The 21,779-nt window shown below is 29.1% G+C and overlaps 1 protein-coding gene across 1 annotated transcript in view; it reads left to right on the top strand.

The window, feature by feature from the left end:
* Positions 1 to 18,454, top strand: part of LOC129966032 (uncharacterized) — a 34,638-nt gene extending 16,184 nt beyond the window's left edge. Inside the window, exons 2-6 of the mRNA XM_056080383.1 lie at positions 3,227 to 5,454; positions 6,431 to 6,751; positions 9,807 to 10,084; positions 12,069 to 12,259; positions 17,100 to 18,454. Coding sequence (XP_055936358.1) covers positions 3,227 to 5,454; positions 6,431 to 6,751; positions 9,807 to 10,084; positions 12,069 to 12,259; positions 17,100 to 17,831 — 3,750 coding nt within the window. The 3' untranslated portion in view covers positions 17,832 to 18,454. The remainder of the gene's footprint in view (positions 1 to 3,226; positions 5,455 to 6,430; positions 6,752 to 9,806; positions 10,085 to 12,068; positions 12,260 to 17,099) is intronic.
* The last annotated feature ends 3,325 nt before the right edge of the window (positions 18,455 to 21,779 follow it).

Raw genomic sequence — 21,779 nt, 5'->3', positions numbered from 1 at the left:
AATAAAGTTTCCAAATTTAGATGTCTATTCACACCAAAGAAAACTTCTTGACTAAATCTTCCTATCTTTCATAAATTACTTATTTAGATGCCGATTATTCTTTTCTGCTGTCATCCACTACTAAATTTCTTGTTCCTAAAGGAAATCGTAACGTAACAGAACTTCTAAGCTTGCCATCTTACTACATTAAAACAAACTTCTTGACTATAGTTTACCGTGCTTCTTAAATTACATAGTCAAATGTGAATTACTCCTTTCTGTTCAGAGCATATTCTCAAAAGAATCAGATTGCTACCCGAATAAGTAATCCTGTAAATATACATTTCACGTATCAATTTAAAATACAATATCGTTTGATGGCGTTTGGTAAAGGGTTGTCATCGATTTGGCTCTCGTTGTTCAGTGGGAGCAGGTGGAACAACCTTCATAATTCAATTCGAGGGTCACAAGAGAAAGTTTATTTGTTTGAAGGGCAGCTGACCGTTCACCTCTCGTCGAAGGCGTCAGGAACCAGTTCGGGAGCACTTTTTCTGTGCTCGAAACCGCCCCGTTGTTATTTTGGCACCTCTCTTGGCGAAAACAGCATCTCACGCCTGGAAAAGCAGCAATAAAGAATCTGGCGCATAAAATTATAGGTTTTTTTTAATGATTTAAATATAAAGGAATTTCTGGATTTTTCTTCCTTTATTGCTTTAATTTTTTTCAGCAGGAGATTAAAATTACTTGGTAGTCTTTTCTTTTTTAATGTTCTTTGTGATTGTTACGCTAGAATTTTATTCTCATTGTGAAATAAACAATGACTATGCTGTTAAGACCACATATGAGTAGCAGACAGTGGTTGACTTTTTTATGTCTGGTTTAAAACTGTTATTTTGTTTTGTTCCATCTTTCTATAATTCTTTTCTTTAGAGAATAATCTTTTCACATAAAGTGGAATTAAATTAATTAAGGAAAATAAGATGAATTCTTTCCTACTCAAAGATTTTCTTTACTTTGGAAAGAAAAATATTCTTACGGTTGGCTTGTATTTTGTCTTGTATATTCATAAAGAATTAATTCGAAAATCTTAGTTAATTCGTAACTTTTGGTTATTCTGTAATGAGGAAGTGGATACGTTGCTGGGGGGGGGGCGAGTTACAAATGCTACAGGAGCATATAATGGAAGAAATTGAGACTTAGAAACACAATATTAGTATATTTAATTAATATTAAATATGGCTTGGAAAATCTCATGACAACTGCTGCCTTTGACACATTAATGCTCAATTTGCCAGAAACTGATTTCATGAAATAAGCTTATATTAAAGTCAATATTGTTATGCATTTTATAAAAATATCATTTTAATTATTGAGGATTTCTTTTAAAAATGAGCCGATGATTACCAGTGGAAAAATGAATTTAAGTGTTGGTTGGAACATCAATGAGATCTTTTCATTTCTGATCGTAATTAATTCTCTCAAAACTGAAAGGCCCCAAACACCCGTTCTTTGAAACTACGGTGAGCGCCCCAAATGCTTAGATTTCACTGCAAAATAGCCTTTTCCTTTTCGTTAAATGTGATTGATTGAATACCAGTAGATCGAATATCAGCTTTGATCATTAAGTACCTCTCTCTAATGGATTGGGGGACTGAGAGAGTTGGGGGATTGGGGGATTCTTAAAAGATGTCCGACCACACATTTGCTTCACAAACATCAGCTATACGAGGTTCTCTTTTCTGTCTCAGGTTTTGATATACAAAAGAGGATCCGGGGGGTAGAGAATTTTTCTTAATGAGGAGGACATTTTTTCTTATCTTTGAAAGAGAAACTCTTGCAGTCCAAGATTCTGAGTATTCTGAGTACTCGAATAATCTTAAGAATGAGAGAGTTGATCGAATAGAAAGGATAATTGATGTCCGTAGTATAGTATTGTACTGCCTCATAGTTAGATTTTGCTTAAAGAGTTACAAAATATACTAATACTTTGATTCTATATCACGGCAAAAATTAGTACCCGAAATCGAAATATCATCCCACCATTTTTGAGCCATAAATGATAGCAGATTTAAAAGGTGTGATAAACTTCAGAATTAGGAATCTTATTTTTAAGTTTTTTTCCCCACTGTGAATGCACTTTCGGAGAAGCTGATCCCTATTTATTTGAATGAATGCACACAAAAACAACTTCTTAACTTTCTCTGCAATTGTAAATAAACAAGAGTAGTCTAAAAATTTTATTTAAAACAAAACATCTGACTTCAGAATCTGAGAAGCATATAGGATATGTGATAAAATTTATAATAGATCGTTCCATGCACTAGCAGGTTTCTCCTTTTTTTTTATTTTTCCTGTGAATAGCTTTATTTATATTTTAAATTTAGTTGATTTGATTTATTTTTACTTTATTTCCTTTAATCTTGATTTTAGAAAAATGAAGATTTTGCTTAAAAATGAGTAGAAATTGCTTGAAGTTGTTTTGCAATAACGAGTGACTTTGGATTTGATTTGATTAGGAATTCTGTTTTTGGGGTTTAGACGGATTTTAAATTTTGTGTTTGTTTTTTTAATTTTGTATTTTTTTATTCTGAGCTTTTAATTTTTTAAATTTTGTTAGTTAACTAATCTTTAATTTTTATTTTGTTATTTACTTCCCTTTATTTATTTATTTTTATTCGTTTTTTTTCCATCGGCCTGTTTTTCAATGCTTTGTGTGTATTTTTATTCAATGTGAGTTTTGATTTAAAAAATAAAGAAATAAAAATAAATAAAGGAAAATACAATTTTTATAGCCTTTTTTAATTTAAATATAAAATTTGCTAATTTAATAAGTTTTCTGACAACATTTTACAATTCTTAACAAATTATTATCAAACAAGCAAACTTGGAATACTTCTCAGTCTATCATATATTTGTTGTATATATCCAAACGAAATTTCTAACATCTTATTTTAATTTTCCTCAAGAACAAAGCGTAAGATTAATACACGCATTTGCTTTTTTAAAACATCGTAATTCCGAAATTTAAAATCCTGGTCAAAAGCAATAGCTCTTATTACAAATATCTTTATTAAATGGACTGCTAAATCTATGATCCAAATGCAGTGGGAAATATTGAATATTTTTATCTTCATAACAGCTATTTCTCATTTCCATGCTTTATATTTAAAAATAAAACAATGCATTTCATTCTATATGACAGTGAAAACTTTCAAACCAGCTTTAATAATATTTTTACGTCTTACAGTTTCACTGGTACATCATAGGACTTCATTTATTATGTATCTGCATTAATGCTCAGGACATAAGATCACAGCATCGCAATAACCGCAGGAAACTTCCAACTGTCATCATCACTAAAGAACATTTGAAAAGAATGCCACAGTTGTACGGCCCTATTGGTGGCACAGCAGCGGAATTCATAGTTAGTGCTGGATTAGATAACACTCATTCATCTGCAGTCAGAATAAGAAAAGTAAGCAGTAGAGGAAGCAACGGCACTCTTTCACCTAATCCAATTTTAAATGCAAGTCGAATTGATAATTTTAATCCCCACGAACCACCGAGAAGACCAGATCCAATAAGTAATAATTTTAATATTGCAAATGACAGAAGACAGCCTGTTATCTATCGGCAGTCAATAAATAGGAGGCAAGATGTGTTAAATGAACGAAACAATGCTCAGTTTCATCACCAACGTTTCTTTCCAACTGTTGACGTGAACATAAATGGGCCACATCCAAGGTACGTTCCTCCGATATTTGTTCCATATTACCAACAACAGCCTCAAAATCCTGGTCATGATATGAGACCAGCATTTCCTTACAGGCCATCATTTAACAATCCAAATAGACCAGCTGAAGGATATGATTACCAATACAGAACAGCTCCAAAACCATACGACAAAAAACCTCATATTCAACCTGATTTTAACAAGGACAAAATAACAAGCACCGCAATTTATTCTGATCCCGTACCCACAGGAATTGATAAAATTGATTCTGATTCGGATCAAGATGATACCGATATAAAGTTTAACGAAGAACATCCAAAAGAAGAGATTAAAAAGACAGCTACTCCACACAAGCACATTGTTGCCGAAACTCCTGTTTTGAGATTAAATCGTGTAAAACCTCAAGATGCTAAAAATCTTATAATAAGAAGACCATCATTAGTTCTGAGAGATCAAATAACTGTAAATGAGGTGGGTGAATCATCGGAAAGACCTCGCTTCGGACCAAGAGCGCTTCAGTTTGACGAAGATACCTCAAGAACTTCTCGCCGTAAACGCCAGGCAGATTCTGGGGAATCATTAAAAGAAAAGTTCAGCCATTTCCAAAGCAAAAGAATAAGTCACAACATTGATAAAATAGATAAGTCGAATGAAGAGAAAAATGAATCTGATTCTATAGAATTGTCCAAAGAGCAAAATGAATCTGATTCTATAGAATTGTCCAAAGAGCAAAAAGAAACAACAGATTTCCCTTTGCTTTCAAGCTTGAAGAATATTTTAGGTGAATTTACAAAAAACAGGCAGAGGTTAGCTAGAAAGTATGCTTTTCAACAATTTGATGATTCCAAAGTGACCAATTATTCTCGAACAAATTCTTCGGATGAAATTCCTGCCAATGGTCGATCTGCGTTTTACTCAGATGTAAACTATCAAGCACAAATGGACCATTTTCCATTATCTAGTGACGATAGATCACAAGGTGGCGTGATGTCGTTTTCAGATTTTTTAGCATCTCCACTTGCTGAGCAGATCCGTTTGGATCGACAAGTTATGTTTCGAAATTTAAGCTTCTTAAATGACAGTCTCATTAATGAAAATTTCAACGTAAGTGCAGGATTCGATTCAATCACACAGAATTCAACGCTTTTGAAGAATATTGTTGCTGCTAAATTGCTCCAAAGTATTTTGAATATTGATGGTAATATTTCGAGCAATGCAACAAGAATGGATGATGTCTCGCATCCTCGTAGTAATCCTGACAAGATGGCGTCTTCTGAACAACGACAGTTTGGCATTGTGGTTAGCCCTTATGATGGCCATGAATCTTTTATCTCTAAGTCCACTATGCCTGTGATCAGGATACTGAAAGGAAAGATTGTGCCCCTGCCTGATTTGCCACAGGAACTCATACCTATTCTTCTTGGAACATACAGACCAAGTTACACATCAGAAGCATCTTTTGATGAACCGAAGCTCACAGATAGTATTTTAGACAATGCTCTTCTGTCTCTTCTCAAGAATGAAGAAATGATGAATCAACACCGTCAGGTGAATCGTAAATTACATCCTATGGGATACAGACTAAACAGGAAATCCCCTTCTACCAACTACATTGGTTCTATGAAAGCCTCCGAACCCGTTGAGAAAACCAGCCACAGCTATAAACCCAACGAATGGTCTCTTGGGCCAAGATGTGATCGGCTTACGGAAGAAATTTGTCTAGATGATTCTGATTACCCAAGGTAAGTTTTGAAATAAAGTATTAACGTGTGAATAATTTGTGTAAATTTCCCCTTAATATTTCTGTAGTAAATAAATTTTCTTTTACTCTAAATTTTTTGACTAAGTTACAAGAGAAGCTAATTCTTTAACAAACGTTTCAAACAACATAATCCTGGTCAATAGATGGGCATCAATAAATTGGATTATCAAAATGAGTGTTATCTATAAATGAGTATCAGTACTTTGCACATAAAATATTTTCTTATTCTTCTTGCATATATAAAATAAGAACAGATGAATTTGTTTAAGTTTAAAACAATTTTCTTTTGTCTTAACAGGATAAAAATAATAAATGTAAAATAATTGCATATTGATAGCATTTAAAATGTTTGTCGAAAAATTTATGAAATGTTGTTTCCATAGAATTTATAAATGAGATTTTCTACCTAAAAAAACTAAAAAAAAGAAGAAAAAAAAATCGCAGTTGTGTGATTAAAATTAGTTTTTACTCTCTTGCAGATTGTAAAATTTGTGTGAGAGAGCTGTTTCCAAAAATTAATTTTTATAAATCTTTATTTAAAGGATATTAGAATACAAAATTCTTATTAATCAGTGACGAAAAAATTTTCCCAGGGGATAAAATTAATTGTGGATTAATTTTTTCCAAAAATTATTACTCTTGAAAAAATTTCTGGTGATTTTAGAAATACTATAGCACTATAGTTAGTACTATAATTATTCATAATTATATCTGAAAATATGGAACATATTTATTTATTTCACATTATCTTGCAACCTAATTTTGCTTAATAACTTCTTCATTTTAGGCATTGATCTATTTTATTGCACATATTATTCAATTTTTTTATTATTTGGAAGACATAATCAAATATTCTTTTTCAGAAAATATTACTCAATTTCTCTATTGATATAATTTCTGTCACACACTTTAATGTATCCGAGCATTGACATTTATAGTCGCTACTATCTTTGCAGCTCTGCCATTATGAGCAGCATCTACAAGGACAAATCCAAGTTTGACCTGATGTATGCGGAGCTGAAAGTTCGTGAAAGTCAAGTTGAAGGCCTCTCCCGACAACAGGAACAGGCGTACTCCTTCGACCACTACTATGGTCCTTATGCGCAGGGTTCAAGCTCCTCTCTGGTTCCAAAGGATTATGGTCCGGCTGGGGGCTTCGTGTGTCCGTCGGAAGTCCACTATGGTCGACCCCACCGCGCTAAGAACAGAAAGGGCGAGTGGAAGGTAGTGGTCAATGTTGGAGAATACACGCAAACGTTGAGGATGGAGAAATGTCTGTGAGTAATTTATTAGGAGTTAGACAAAATAATAATTTCCTTAGACAAACATTTTGAAAAGAATTATGAAGTCTCAAACTGGAAATTCTATATCTATTCGAAATTTGCAATGTTTCAATCAAGGCAAAAACTTCTCTGTCTATAATTTTTAGCTAAATGTTTTTATTGTTATTTCTTATTTTAAAGAATATATAAAAACAATGTATCTAGACTTAGCAAATGGACTTAATTGTGTAAACTCAATTCAAGTCATAAAAGTAACGAACTACTTTTAAAGAGCAGCCCCCCTTTGAGTACATTTTATTTTCCATTTGAGTATATTTTTAATAACTGAACATTTTTATTTGGACACGGAATCAAATGAAAGCCTTTTCGGTACTTTTTAAGTTTCTGTGGATTTTTCAAAAAGCAGTATTTTTTCTGAATTAAAATAATTTTTTTATTATTATTCATATAATTAGCCTGCCTAGATGTACATAATTAAACAATTAAAAAAGCAGTTAAATAACACATAATCACCGCAATCATCTGCACTTATTTCATCAATTTCTATCTTATGAATGTTAAGATACACTTAGATAATACAATATGCTTATGAATGTTAAGATACACTTAGATAATACAATATGCTTATGAATGTTAAGATACACTTAGATAATACAATATGCTTATGAATGTTAAGATACACTTAGATAATACAATATGCTTATGAATGTTAAGATACACTTAGATAATACAATATGCTTATGAATTTTAAGATACACTTAGATAATACAATATGCTTATGAATGTTAAGATACACTTAGATAATACAATATGTTATGAATGTTAAGATACACTTAGATAATACAATATCATTGAACCCTCTTTTCTCAATCACTCCCATTTTTAGTAAATATTCCTCCAATCGAAGCCACTAAATAAAATATCTAACATACAGATTTCACCAATTTCCCTCTGTTTTAAATTCGTTTATGAGTTAATATGATATAACGTCATAAGTAGTTTGAATCCCTATTTCCATTTTCAAGAGATATTGAAAAATGAAACTTAGACATTACCCATAATCTCAAAGAAAGAGTAATTTCAACAATTTTTTTGTTAATGACTTTCACTATGATTCATGATTGTTACGCAGTTATTATTTAAAATAATTCTTCCATTTGTTTAAATAAAATGTAGTTCATCAAAATTGGCCGATAAGACTAAATTAATTCTAATAATATAATCGCCAAAGTAGCCAATACAAATTTATTTAGTAATATTAATAACCTTATCGAATTATATCTTACCACAATAAAAGAGAGATTAATTTTAAATTATACTTGCTTAATAATCATAGATCATTCTGATTGGTTGATAATGCTTGAAAAATATTGAAAATTATTTAATAGGGAAACTGGTGATACCAGTCATAGGGATAAAGGACTCTGCCAATGTTTTATTTTTCGTTGTCTCTCGACATGGTGAGAAAGAAGTTAAACGATCATTTGAATCTAGCAGTCATTCCATATTTTTATTCCATAAATTAAATTTTATTCCAAAATTTTAATTCCACATGAGCATTCATATGGAATAAAAATTTTGGAATCCAGCGGTTGTGCCGGGAAAAATTTGTCGCGCATTTTCTTCTCAAAAATTTGTCAGCGAAGTAACTTATTTTCAATTTCTCTTAAAACTGAAGAGTGGAAGATGGAAGCAACCATTGATGACGTACTATCTAATGGTCATGGGCATGTATGAAACAAAAACTGGGAAAATCGAAATTAATGACTGGGATGAGTTAGTGGTCCATTGCTTTTCTTTATTATGTTAAATACACGAATATTTTCCTGAAAATGAGAATCTTGGCAGCAAGTCAATCCGGATGAAATTCATTTGATGATCAGAATATATTTCTGACTAATGAATATATTCCTAAACCTCAAAAAAAATTATGTAACCTCAATCGTTTTCATTTCCTTTAAAATGTGTTATATAATCAAAGGTTAATATTTATATTTCATGCCAAAAAGCCTTTAATATATAAAAAATATTATCTAGAGTGAGTGCTAAAACTATCCATAAAACTCAGTATCTAAAAAATAATTTTTTTTTCTAAAAGGATTTTATGACAAATTAAAACATATATATATATTTGATAAATAGTCATGTAGAGATAACTAATCAAATAATTAAGAACAAATAAAAAACATTTGTTTTTTCCATACAGTTTACATTTAATTTTGGATCAAATTGGTTTTTAATTCCAGAAGGGATTATAATCCTTACCATGAAATTCGTTGCTTAGAAAGAAATTTCTTTTAAAAAGAAATATTAGTTACTTTTGCACACATGGCTGCACACCGTAACAATATAGTATTAATTTTCTCATGCCAGCCATCTAGCTAAATTTCGTCTTGTATTAAAAAAAAAAACAGCTATTATTTTAAAATGCATTCGCGAAATAAATATAGAGCTTTCAGGCTAGTTAGTTACGCTTGCATTTCGGCAAATTCGGTATAATAGTTAATGCTGGATGCTTTGCCAAAGTTTTTTCCTACCTCTCGAAATTAGAGAGTAGTAAGGAGTAAGCCATCACTGATGACACATTTAGGGGCCATAAAGTTTCATATGAAGTAAAAATGGGAGAAATCGGCTCAGTGGTTGTGGTTGGAAGGATTTTTTTCAAAATTTTCTTTACATTGAGAATGAACCGAGGAATAGTGTTTTTAGATTTTTCTTGAAAATGGAGAGCGCTGGGGGATGAGGATGGCGACCCTTAGCGATGCATTTAGACATCATTAGTGATGTTCGAAATGGAATCAGAGGCTGTGATAGGGGAGCTTTGCCTCACTATAGGAATGTACACTGAAGTAAGGTTTTTTATATTTCTCTCGAAATGAAGTAGGGGTAGGGGAAATATATAAGAACCGTTAACTTTCATGTGAAATTAAAATCGTAGAAATAGTGTCATTGGCTGCTTCTTTAGCTTTCCTGATTATTTTAAATTAATTAACAATATGAATAATTTTAAAATCTTTTTCTTTGGAATGACAATTAATACTCTTATTAGCGCTTCTGGAAATCCCTGCAAGTACGTTGTGAGCCCCATACAGTCCACTTGTGCTCAAGTCTACAGTTATCATAGACTTCTCGTATTCAACAAAGACCTAGGATTGCACATTGATCTGTTCCGAGTTCCCACCTCTTGTGCCTGCCACCTGAGGGCTGCACAGCAAGATCACACTTCTAAATTTTCGTCTCGAATCCCGATGGTTCACAGACCCAATCCTTATGAGGAATTTGGAGGACATGTAGAGACTGCGCCGTCTCCGCAACTGATGTCTGAAGGTACAGCAAAAGTCATTGATAAGGACAATGCATAATTATGTTGAGAACTGGTGTTATAACGGATTTCTTATCATAAGTGAATCATAATAATTTAGTCTGGTTTTGGTTTTGATGTATCTTTGTGCAAGAGTCATTCTTAGCTAAATTGTGCCCTGGTAATGGTTAAAAGTTAATGACGTGGCATCAATAAAAATGTTTACAGCATTTATAAAAATAATTAAAAATTATACATAAATTGGTAAATTGGCATAAATACTTTAAAATGGAAATAAAAATAAATGAAAATAAAAAAAGGAGAATATAATATCAAAGTAAAAATATTTGGATGTTATTTTTCATCTGATAAGTTTTTCAAGATTAGAGGCAATAATTTGACAAATTGCATACGACTAAAATAGAAGGCATAACAGAAGGACATATTATTGTGAATGCCAAAAAATATTAGCCATATTATCTCTTTTTCCGTTTCATTTAGAATAGTTTTTATTAAAACACATAACTAAAGTGGATGATATTTGTTTGCATATTGCAGATCGAGTTGCTTTATATTTAATAGAATGCAGCAATTTCTGCAACTTGACCGTTTGAAAGAGTATTAAAATATTATTATATTATTTAATCAAATTAAAAGGGAAAGGGATATAATATTTTTAAAAGGGAAAGTGAATAAAAGAATGTCCTTTTTACTGTTATATATGTCTATCATTTCTCTCCTTTTTGAGTCTATTTTTCAGTTATAAAGGAAAATATGCTTTCTCTGATATTTGCATCAATGTTATAGCGAAAAATAATTTCATTTTTATTCATTGTAAATATATGTTTGATAGCTTTAGCATTAGTTCGCTAATGGTATCTGGTAAATCACTCATAAATCTATTTATATTAAATCGAACTCTTTCTGTTTCTTCATTGTTGACGCATATTCTGTTAATGCACAGAAATTCGACAAAACGAGAAACATCATTGTTGCTTATCTTTCTGAAAAATAATTTCATTTGATAGTAGCAAATTTGTGCAGGGTCTACTATTGAAATGTTTTTAACGAATGTTATTCATTAATAATATTTGTTGCTTTAATTTCAAAATTTATTTTGAACTTCACTGTTAATGAACTTTTATATCGATAATGTTATCTAAAGGAAGAGAAATATTTACTTTTTTAAGATACAGAGGATTTCATAGAATCAGGCTTTATAAATATAGTTGCAATTAGCTGCTTATTGTATATGTAATATTTAAATAAGTTATAAGTTATAAAAATTTATACCAATACATTTTATATCAAATGATACATTTTTAATCTTCAAATAAACCTATTAAAACTGTATTTAAAGAAAAGATATTTAAATAATCATGTTTATAAATGGAGCATAGGGTAAATTAAGCAACATATATTTACAAAATCTTTAATCTAAAGGACTTGTATCTGGCTGATGCTTCAAAAAGGATTTTTATAACGTTGTTTTTGAAACAAAGAAAAATATTCAAAAGTTTTGCTCGTGACTTCAGGTTAATAAAGCTTGATTACTATCAATTAAGATGAGATTAAGCTAAGTTGCCCAAGACCAAGCTAAGCTAATTTAGCTAGATTAAGCTAAGTTACCAATAATGAATTTCATTAATCGAAAATAAATTTTGTTTTTCAAAATGAAATTCTAAATTCGATTTTAGAATCAGTTTTTATACCTTACTCTCATTTTAACCCCTTGACCTATGAAATAACTTAACTTCCTAATTAGATGATATATCCTACTAGGGCATTTATTATTATTTTAGTTCCTATAATGTTATAAGGAGAATTTGAGATTTGAAAACATCTCTAAATGATTTTTGCATATAAATAACAATGCTTTTTTTCAGATTTAAAACTAAAAAAATTAGAAATTCGATGCACCTTTCAGACACTTTATTGTATGATTAATGTCTCGTTAAATTACATCGTTTTCTTCAATATGTTTATTTTGTAATTAATTTATTCAAACAGGTTCATCAACGGGTATGAACGATAAAAAGAACTCCTTCAGTAGCACTTTATGGGCTATTCTAGGAGGTGGACAGCAGGCCAGTGCTTTGGCCCAACAACCTCAATTTTTAGACGAAGTGCAGAAGCAAATTAGTTGGACTCAACAGATGAAGCACTTCCCTCAATTATTGAAGCAGATATCTCCAAATCAAGTACGATTTCCAACTTTATGTTTGATAAATAATGTTCCATTTAACAACATTAAAAATTCTTTTATTAATGTCTTATATTTAACTTTTTTTCTTATTTTCAAGTATATTATTTTGTTATTATATTTCTTTGCCCATTTCTAGTTGTATTAGAATTCTTAAATTCTTACATTACAATATTTTAATATTTGCAGAAATTAATTATCATTTATGCGACTAAATTTAATTAATTTTTTTTCTCCAAATGCTTGACAACAACTTCTAGTGATTTACAAAAAAACTTATTTTAAGATTCCATAGTGTTTATAAAAATAGTTATGGAATAATTAGTCTGAAATAGAAAACAAAATAAAACACGAATATTAGTTAAATTTCGTTTTCATCAGACTCTTTAAATGTAAAAGGAAATATTCTTTTTAAAAATTCTTTTCATATTCTTTTTAAGAAAACACAATTAAAGCATAAAAACAAAATAATCAAAGCAGCATTCAGCATAATACTATAAAGAATTAAAGTACAATAAATATCATAAGAAAGAAAATTCCTAAATTTCACAAAAAATTAAAAATAAATTATAAGTGTGATCTTAATTCAAATTTATTTAATGGATTTAAATCAGCGAATGAAATTTTAACAATTTTATTTTGATTTTATCATTCAGGAGATTTCATTGCTTATTTTTAATTTTATTATGCTATTAAAGCACGTTTTAATAATACTTTCAATTTTTATCAATTGTCTTAATTTATAAGTTGCTTGGGTTAAGTTTAAACCAAGATATATATATATATATAAAAAAAACCGCGATAAAATATTACAAAAATTTATGTGCTACAAATTCTGAACAATTTCTCTTGTATGCCTGTTAAAAACGTCTTTAAGCCTCACACATTGTTATTTGCAAAAAATTTTAAAATATATATTGGTTTAACTCTATCAATACTGAGAAGCTCCGAATGTCTTTTAACAAAATTATTAAAGGAAGCCCGAGACGTCTTGGTATCACTGTGAAATTAAAGAGTAATTATTTGAATATCCAAGGGGCATTTTTTTATTAGATATAATCGCTGATATGGGATTGGGGCACAGGTTTTTTTTCCTCAGAGCAATCAGAGGATGCCTGGGTATATATTTGCTTAATTGCTTTCAGTTAAGTGAAGTTCTCTTCTGTATATCAAATCTTTATAAAAATGGGCTGTCATTGCTGTGTTTGAGGGAGTAAGGAATTTTCTTGCCTTTGAAAAAGAAATTCGGACTTTCCAGTATTTTGAATTTCCTGAAATTGGAATGATCCCAGGAATGTAAATCATATGAAAATGATTATAAGTTTAATAAACCGAAAACGAATGGCACTTTTAAAATGCTTGTAAATCATAAATTTGTGCATATTAGTTGGAAACTGTGAAATCTTATATGCATTCTGATATATATATATATATATATATATATATATATATATATATATATATATATATATATATATATATATTATAAATGGTTATAATTTTTTTAAATAGTTTGAATTTTTATCTTCTAAATATTTAATCTGAAATTTAAAATAAAATATTTTTGAATCACTATCTTTGAACTTAACCCTTGTTGATTATATCCAAATTATTATGTTTATTTTGCATTACATTATTCATAGATTATTCATTTTGTCATAGTGGATTTTTAGTAAATTATTTTTATAGTAACTTTTCACATTTATATTTTATTTTCTACCTTCTAAACAGAGACATTTATCTATTTTAAATTGCTTTGATTGAAAAATTTAAATTTTTTTATCAAAATTAAAATTTATTCACGTCGTCAGAAATTTTAAACAAGTATCTGAAAATTTTGATCATTAGAATGTTTCTGTAATGTATCAGGTTCTTTGATTCAAGATTGCACGAATGTTATGGACATACTAATTCTTTTGAACCCTTTTACGCATTTTTGATATCAAATTTCAATACTATAAAATATGCATGCAGTTTTGTAAAATGTATTAATTCAAACTATGAAAGAAGAAAAAACAAAACAAAGAAAACTATGCAATAATTTATTTGAATAACCAAAACAAGTGTTTTTTTTATTTGATTTTTTTCTCAAATAATTCAACAAGAGTTAGAAGTTATTTTTGTTTTTTGTTTAATTTATATATAGGTTATATTGTACACACGCACACACATATACAAAGGTGCAAATTTTTAATGGTGATATCTGCTTGTTTATACGATAGGTCTTATTTCATTATATACAACCTATCATAAGAAAATAAAATTCCGTTTTGTATGTTAAAGAGAGATAAACAAATCATTCTCGCCATACGAAAGAAAAAACGATATCCATTCCATATTGTCTGAAAGCCTTGCAGCATATTACATATCCAGGCAGATTCTATTCATATACACATATATTGTATTTGTTCTGTGAAGTAACATTTTGAAAATTAATAAATATTGCAAGATTAATCTTAGTAAATGAAGAGATTTTTTAAAAATTTTTTGCTCAAAAGTAACAGACAATTCTCTCATTAATGTATTAATACAAGAGTTCCCAAACTGAAGGCTTGGCATTCATTTTTGGTGCGTCTCAAAAAGAGTTTCGATGTATATGTAGCTTTTCCGTTTTGGCAACAATGTAATTAAGGTTTAAAAATACTGATCAAGCCACATCTTAAAAATTAGAGCCATTCCAAAGCTACCATTTACTGTAAAATTATATTTAATGATAAATATTTTTTTTTCCTACACAAAAGTTCCTTTTTGGCCTATTCCACACGCTTTTCCGAAACAAATCTCTTTCGGAAAAAACGTGTGCTATTCGTCTCTGAAAGACATCACGACGACGAGGATAAAGTGTATTGCTGCAGACTCGTTTTTAAAAAAGTGCATCGCACTTTTTAAAAATTTGAGAACTCCTGACTTAATGCGTCAAAGATTTTTTTGAATTTCGTGTTCCTTTAGTCTTTAGAAACCATGAAAAAAGTATTTTTGTTTATCTTTGTTTATCCTTTTATCTATAAAAATATTTAAAAAAAATATAAGTTAAATTATTTTACCATCTTTACAAACTGCTTTAATAGCAAAGCATAAAGAACATGCTGTTTAATGGCTAACAGATTAAGATATTGTCAGATGTAAATATATTTAGCTTTATAATGACTCAAAGTTATTAACAGAAGCCTGTTATCATATAAACTAAATTAACTGCTCTTCTTTTATCATACTTAGGTGTATTGATATTTAACCATTCATTGAAAATATTTAACCATTCATTTAAAAAAATGCGCAAGTGACTCTATAACTTCAAATATTAAGCCAAATTCCTATAAAATATGTTTTTATGTGTACTTTCACTATATTTTTAGGTAATACCGTTGAATAGAATATTGGTTTTAAAACCAGCAGGAGTGGGCTAAAAATCTCTTGCATATTCTGTAATAAAATTAATATTCCAGAGAATGCCTTGTGTGGCATTGGCGTGCAATAGTTCTGAAATGTCAACCTTTCGCGAGATTTTAGTATTTTTGCAGAATCTATCGTGTAATTTTTCGAAATTAATCCGTTGTATGCGGTTAATAGTATTCGAAAATCGAATTTGGGTTTTAGATGCATTTTTCCAATTCAATTGAAACAAAAAGTTGACACAATACTACACTTGTAGTCACATAACATATTTGATATATTTGCGTTATTGCGTTTAAATGTTTCTAAAAGTACAAACCAACAGACAGTCAAATCCTTGTTGGATTAGGTTCACAATTTGATAGGTGTCTATACTATAGATAATAAATCAAGGCACAAATTTTTTTTTCTTGGTCTTTTTTTTTTTTTTTTTTTTTTGTGATTATCGCCTTAACTTATATTTGAACAGCCGGACAGATAGACATCCTAAAGAAAGAACCATAAAGACATGCTAAAAATTTAATAGAAATTTGCAAATTTGGTGGAAAAACTAAATCCTACCCGTCTAGCTAAAAGCGCTTGAAATTATATTTGTCATAGATAGACATTTTTCAAAAATATGTTTTTCGAACGCAGGGAAAACATGGTAATTCGCCCAAATCTCAAGTTCAAAATTTTTTTGACGATTACAATACTTCTTCTATACTTAGCATATGGGAAAGTAAAAAGAAAGCTGAATTTCATGTTCTTGTTCCCAATGACTTGTATTTCTACTGTATTTTACTTGAAAAGTAAAGTTTTTTAGAAAAAAAAGCTGTTTACCCCCGGATTTTTGAAAAAAAATTTTATAGCTTGAAGCTTTTTTCTTAGTTATATTTTAATTTTTTAATCGTTTTATTGTATAAGCTGAATTTATTTCCTTTGCTAAATGTTATAAATTCTTCATTATTGTTATAATTTATACTTGTGTATTTATAATAAAGAAATCCCACTACACCTTAGCGAATATGTGAGTAAATTTATTATAAAAGAATAATTTTGAGCTAAATTATTTAAATGAAAGTTTTATCTAGTAACTTAAAATTTTAACATCTGTGCATCTGAATGTCACCTGTTAGCAATTGTACTTCCTCAAATTTCATTTTAATTAATTAAAATTTAAAAATTTGAATTCCATTTTCTTCTGTCTGACTTATTCAAAAGTGACGAATTGAATAGCTTAACTAATGGACAATTCTCAACTAGAATAATGCGTTTTTTAAAAAAATTGATAACCTAAGTTAGATAATTAAATTTTTAAGTAAGTTTAGTTTCAAAACATTTTATGCAATTTTAGCATCAATGATTGTTCAGCGTTACACAATCTGATAATGAAAAAAATTCAGAAAATTTCATCCTTTATTAATAATTATATTTACTCAATTAATAATTTGTTTCTTTAAAAATAGGTGTTAAAGCAGCTTTTGGAAGACGATGAAGATGAAGTTCCTGTTCGAAGACAGCGTGTCCGACAACCTGCAGATCGTTACAATTCAGGAGGATTCGCTAGTCACCCGGTCCCGATTTCAGTCCCTCTTCCACCCCCACCTCCACCTCCAATGGTCATCGCTCGCAGACCAGTAGTTGGTGCTGCTACACCTGATCAGAAACATCTTTTTGGCATGCCTTCCAATGCTCAAGCCAAAATAATCAAAATCTCGCCAACAGAATCTTCAACCAAAGTTTTCAGCCTTACCAAGGAAGGTTCTCCGGGCAAGACAGTTGTTCGTCTAACAGAATCCAGCCCTCAGTCCATCTTTGGTGGTTCTTCTGTTCATGAATTGAAAGCCTACAAGATCAGGCCAGGTATGTACCATCCATCAACAGGCACTGGCGAGAAGATACAGATATCCGAAGCCAGTTTAGTTCCTGTTGCCCCTCAGTTCTCGGATCAAGCAAATTCAGAAGGAGTTTTAAAACCTATTTTGAAGCCAATGCCTGTTCCAAAGGGATCCAATAAGCGTGTTGTTGAGGACGAAGACTTGATAGCGGTTGAAAAGTCTGAAGAAGGTGAAGTACATGCTTTTAAAGTTGAAACGTTCACAGAACAGAAAGCCCCTGAAGACAGCACAGAAGATTCCTCTGAAGATGGGAAAATCAATTTTTCATATCATCCCATTTTGGAATATTTAAATCTATAATCTGAAGGATTACGCACTGAGGAATAATACAGTAATGCGGTAAAAATAAAATTAGAATTTGCGAAAAAGAAGTTCGATATTTGATACATAACCAGAACAAATTGAAATCAAATGTAAGAGGAACAAAAACTTAAAACTTCAAAAGGAATTTTTGAAATGAATTTAAATTCCAAAAGCATTTCATATTAAATATTTTTAACATAAAATGGAAACGAATATTCTTCTTGGCGTGCCTTAAATCCCGTTAATGTTATTAATAGACATCTCTCGTACTGCAGGACGGTACAATTTTATTAACCAGCAATTAAAATGTATTGATAATTGTAACTTTTAATACATTTCTTTGATTTTTTCATTTCATAGTTACAGTGGTAAGAGTCGTTACTTTGTGGTGTCTTTGAAAGTAAACTATATGTAATCCATTCATATTTCAAACAATATGCAATCGCTTTCTTAATCAGCAAGAATTTATTGCGACTGTTTGATGAATTAATGTATTTTATCAAACGCAACAACATTCATTGTACTCGTTTGCTTTGATGCTGTATTATTCGCTTTAATGCATATTTATTTTTGACTGTGGAACAATGTACGTTATTTATTTAATAAATGTAAGAAACTTACATCTTTTTGTGATACATTTTATTTTGTGTATTTCTTTCCTAACAATTCCATAGACATGCTAATTGCTTTATAAAATCACGCTTTTAGTATTACTTTTTAATTAAATTATTATTTAATGTATGCGTTTAACAGATAACATATATTACAAAAGTTTTAAATCATTTTAACATTATTGAGTTCAAAAAATTTATAATTAAATAAAATTTTAATTCATAATATGGGTAAAAAACTAGGTGAAATTGGCATATTTTAAATAAATTTTTATGAAAAAGAATATTAAATGATGGTGTACTTTTTTTACTTGAATGTAATGCTTTTGATGTGACATCAAAACGACGTATTGAATTAAGTTTTAAAATATAATTTAGCTTTTCAAACAATACAAAAACTATGAAGAGCTACACAATAAGACAGACAATTTAACGCAATAAATAATATTTTTACTTGATAAGGACAGAAGTTCAGAGATTTCAAATATTTTAATAAATAAAATTTTTAAGTAGCATTTTTAGTAAAACATGATATTCCAAAAACCTTCTGCTTTTAAATTAGGGGACTCAGATAAATTTTAAGCAAAAAACATTTTGTTTCAATTGGGAAAACTTTAATTATTTATACGGTATTGGCAAAATATCTGCTTTTACAAGAAAATACTCGCAATCTTTATTCTAAGGATTGCTTATAGAGGATAAATGAATAAAGGAAATTGTAATTCAAGCAATATAGTCATTGGCAAATAAGTAATAACCATGCTACAAGAAGTATTACTAAAATTTAAATTCTTTCTGAGGATTTTCTTCAAAATGACGAATATTTGATAATTTGTTTTTAAATAAAGAACATCTTTAAACGGCAATTATAAGAACAAAATTTGAGATTTTTTAAAAATTAAAGAATAAAAGCTTTCCTGCTTTTTTCCCTGTTAAATTAATCTTTATATCTGTCAGAAAATATACCTCACATTCAAGACTGCTCCAAAATATTAAATTTACCGACAATATATTTGGATGCAATAAATTTCGCATAAGGTATAATCTTATTTGAGGTTGAATTCCAAATTCGCGCATGCCTCATGTCAGTAGATAATTCTATTTTAAATATATAAAAAGAAAGCAAAATTTTGAATATAATATTTTTTTTTCTATTATAAGCCACCACATTGCTAAAAAATTCGAAGAAACTTCTTCCGTAATCCATCAGAAGGTCATTTTTTTTCTAGTGGCTTGAGAAGAATAGTCGTTTAACTTATTAGATAAATTTAATTTTATTAATTAATAATGAATTAACAAATCAAAACACACCAGTTTCTGTGAGAATAAGGAACTGAAGCTAAGTTTCAGCCTTTTCATACCATGACAACCTGCATAATTTTATACAAAGATTGATGAATTCGGTGGATATTCCCCATGGCTCTAGAAATGATTAAACTACGTTCCGTGATAGTATTAGAACTTGTCAATATATTGAAGTATTGCCGCCTTTACGACAATAATTCAGCGAGAATATTAATTATGTTTAAATTTAATAAAACCTCTTATGCAATTTGGATATCCATTGTTCTTTAAACAAAATATTTTTAAGCACTCATTTGTAATAATTACTCAAGTGTTATTTTAGTAAACATATGCCTGTTTCTGAATGTTGCGTACTTACTCTTCTCTTCTTATGTTGTTAGTTGCATTGAAAATGTTAATAAAAAATTAAAGAATAGAAAATATAATAAATAATCGAATATATTACTTAATATTTCAAAGAGTTCAATTAATCAAAATATTACAATAAGTATTTTATGATTTAAAATAAAAAAATCATTATAATATTCTCAAAAAATAAAATTTTAATTTTAACATATTATGAAATATTTGTAGATTCAATGAAAACGGTTTAAATTTTATTACAACAATGAAAAACATAATTTAAAATTCTGCATAATAATGTCTACAAAAATAATAAAATTTGAGAAACACACTTCCGGCCATTAAAAAGATAATTCTTTTAGATCTTAAGATCATTTTTTGTGTGATAATAATTTTGAAATTTACTATCAAAAACGTTGAAATTTTGAATAATTTTTATTTAGTTAATATTCACTAAACGCTTTCAGTTGTAAACATTCCCATTTAAAGTTATGCAAAATTTAGTATCTTTAAGTGCTAATAGACAAAGTATAGATTGCAAAGCATGCGCATTCGTTTTTATTATTAGTGGAAATTGCCTTTCAAACAATTTAATTTAATTCAACGTATAGAATCAGATTTTCATACTTATATCTCTTCCCTCACACAAGATGTTCACATCTTATCGGATATGTAAAATATACTATGATGCTGAACATGCTCCTTCTGTTATAAAGGAAGATTCCAGAAATACATTTATTGATAAGTGTCTGCATATCTCCGGTAACTTTGCAAAAAATAATTCAATAAAGTTTGTTTCTATTTCTTCTACACGATGAAAAATGCTTGATGATAGAATATTATTGAAACTTTAAAAATAACTATTAAAAATATTACATCTAATTTGAGAGTGCATTTTAATGATTGATTCGACATTAAAGTTTGAAAATACTATTTATATTTGATAGTATTATGATAATATCTGATAGTATTATGCATACTGTTTCTTATAAAACGATTCGTCTATGTATAATGAATTCTTTTGAGATATTTTTCTATGTATTCTGTTCATTTGGAGAAGATTTACCCATCAGCAGACATCACTGTTAAAAAAAACCCCACCTGTTATCAATCAAGAGGACATTTTGAATAAGAAATTTTACTTTCAGAAATAAAACTACTATTTACAATTTCACCTAACATTTATTGTATTTTCCACTACATTCTTCTTATAAAATGCACTTCGACAAATTAAAAAAAAAAGATTGAAAATTCAAATTAGTTCATAGATGCAATTATTCTGAATTTGAATATAACATTTATATGAAAAAAAAAAACAGTTTTTTTTTTGCCTTAAACCATTTCCAAAAAATACAACAAAACAAATAAAATTTGATACCTACAAATTTAAAATGTACACTTGAGGCATCTATCTAGCTGTCTGCTGTAATTACGTTCGACTTTTTTCGTACTTCTTATATGGGTTAAAATCTTCACAGTATTTTTTCGTTTAACCCTTAGGGCTATTTTTTTCTAGTCATATTATGTTAAAATATTTTTGGACTTGAAATTAGAATAAGAAAAGGGATTCATATAGCTTATTAGATAAATTTAATTTGATTAATTAATAAATTTGGTTAATTGATAATTAAGTGACAAACCAAGACACATCATTTTGTGTGAGATAAAGAGCTCAAGCATCTAAGTT

Source organism: Argiope bruennichi, chromosome 1, assembly GCF_947563725.1.
Source record: "Argiope bruennichi chromosome 1, qqArgBrue1.1, whole genome shotgun sequence".
Classification (NCBI taxonomy): domain Eukaryota; kingdom Metazoa; phylum Arthropoda; class Arachnida; order Araneae; family Araneidae; genus Argiope; species Argiope bruennichi.
Note: the sequence above shows the minus strand (reverse complement) of the source record. Positions and strands in the feature narration are given on the sequence as shown.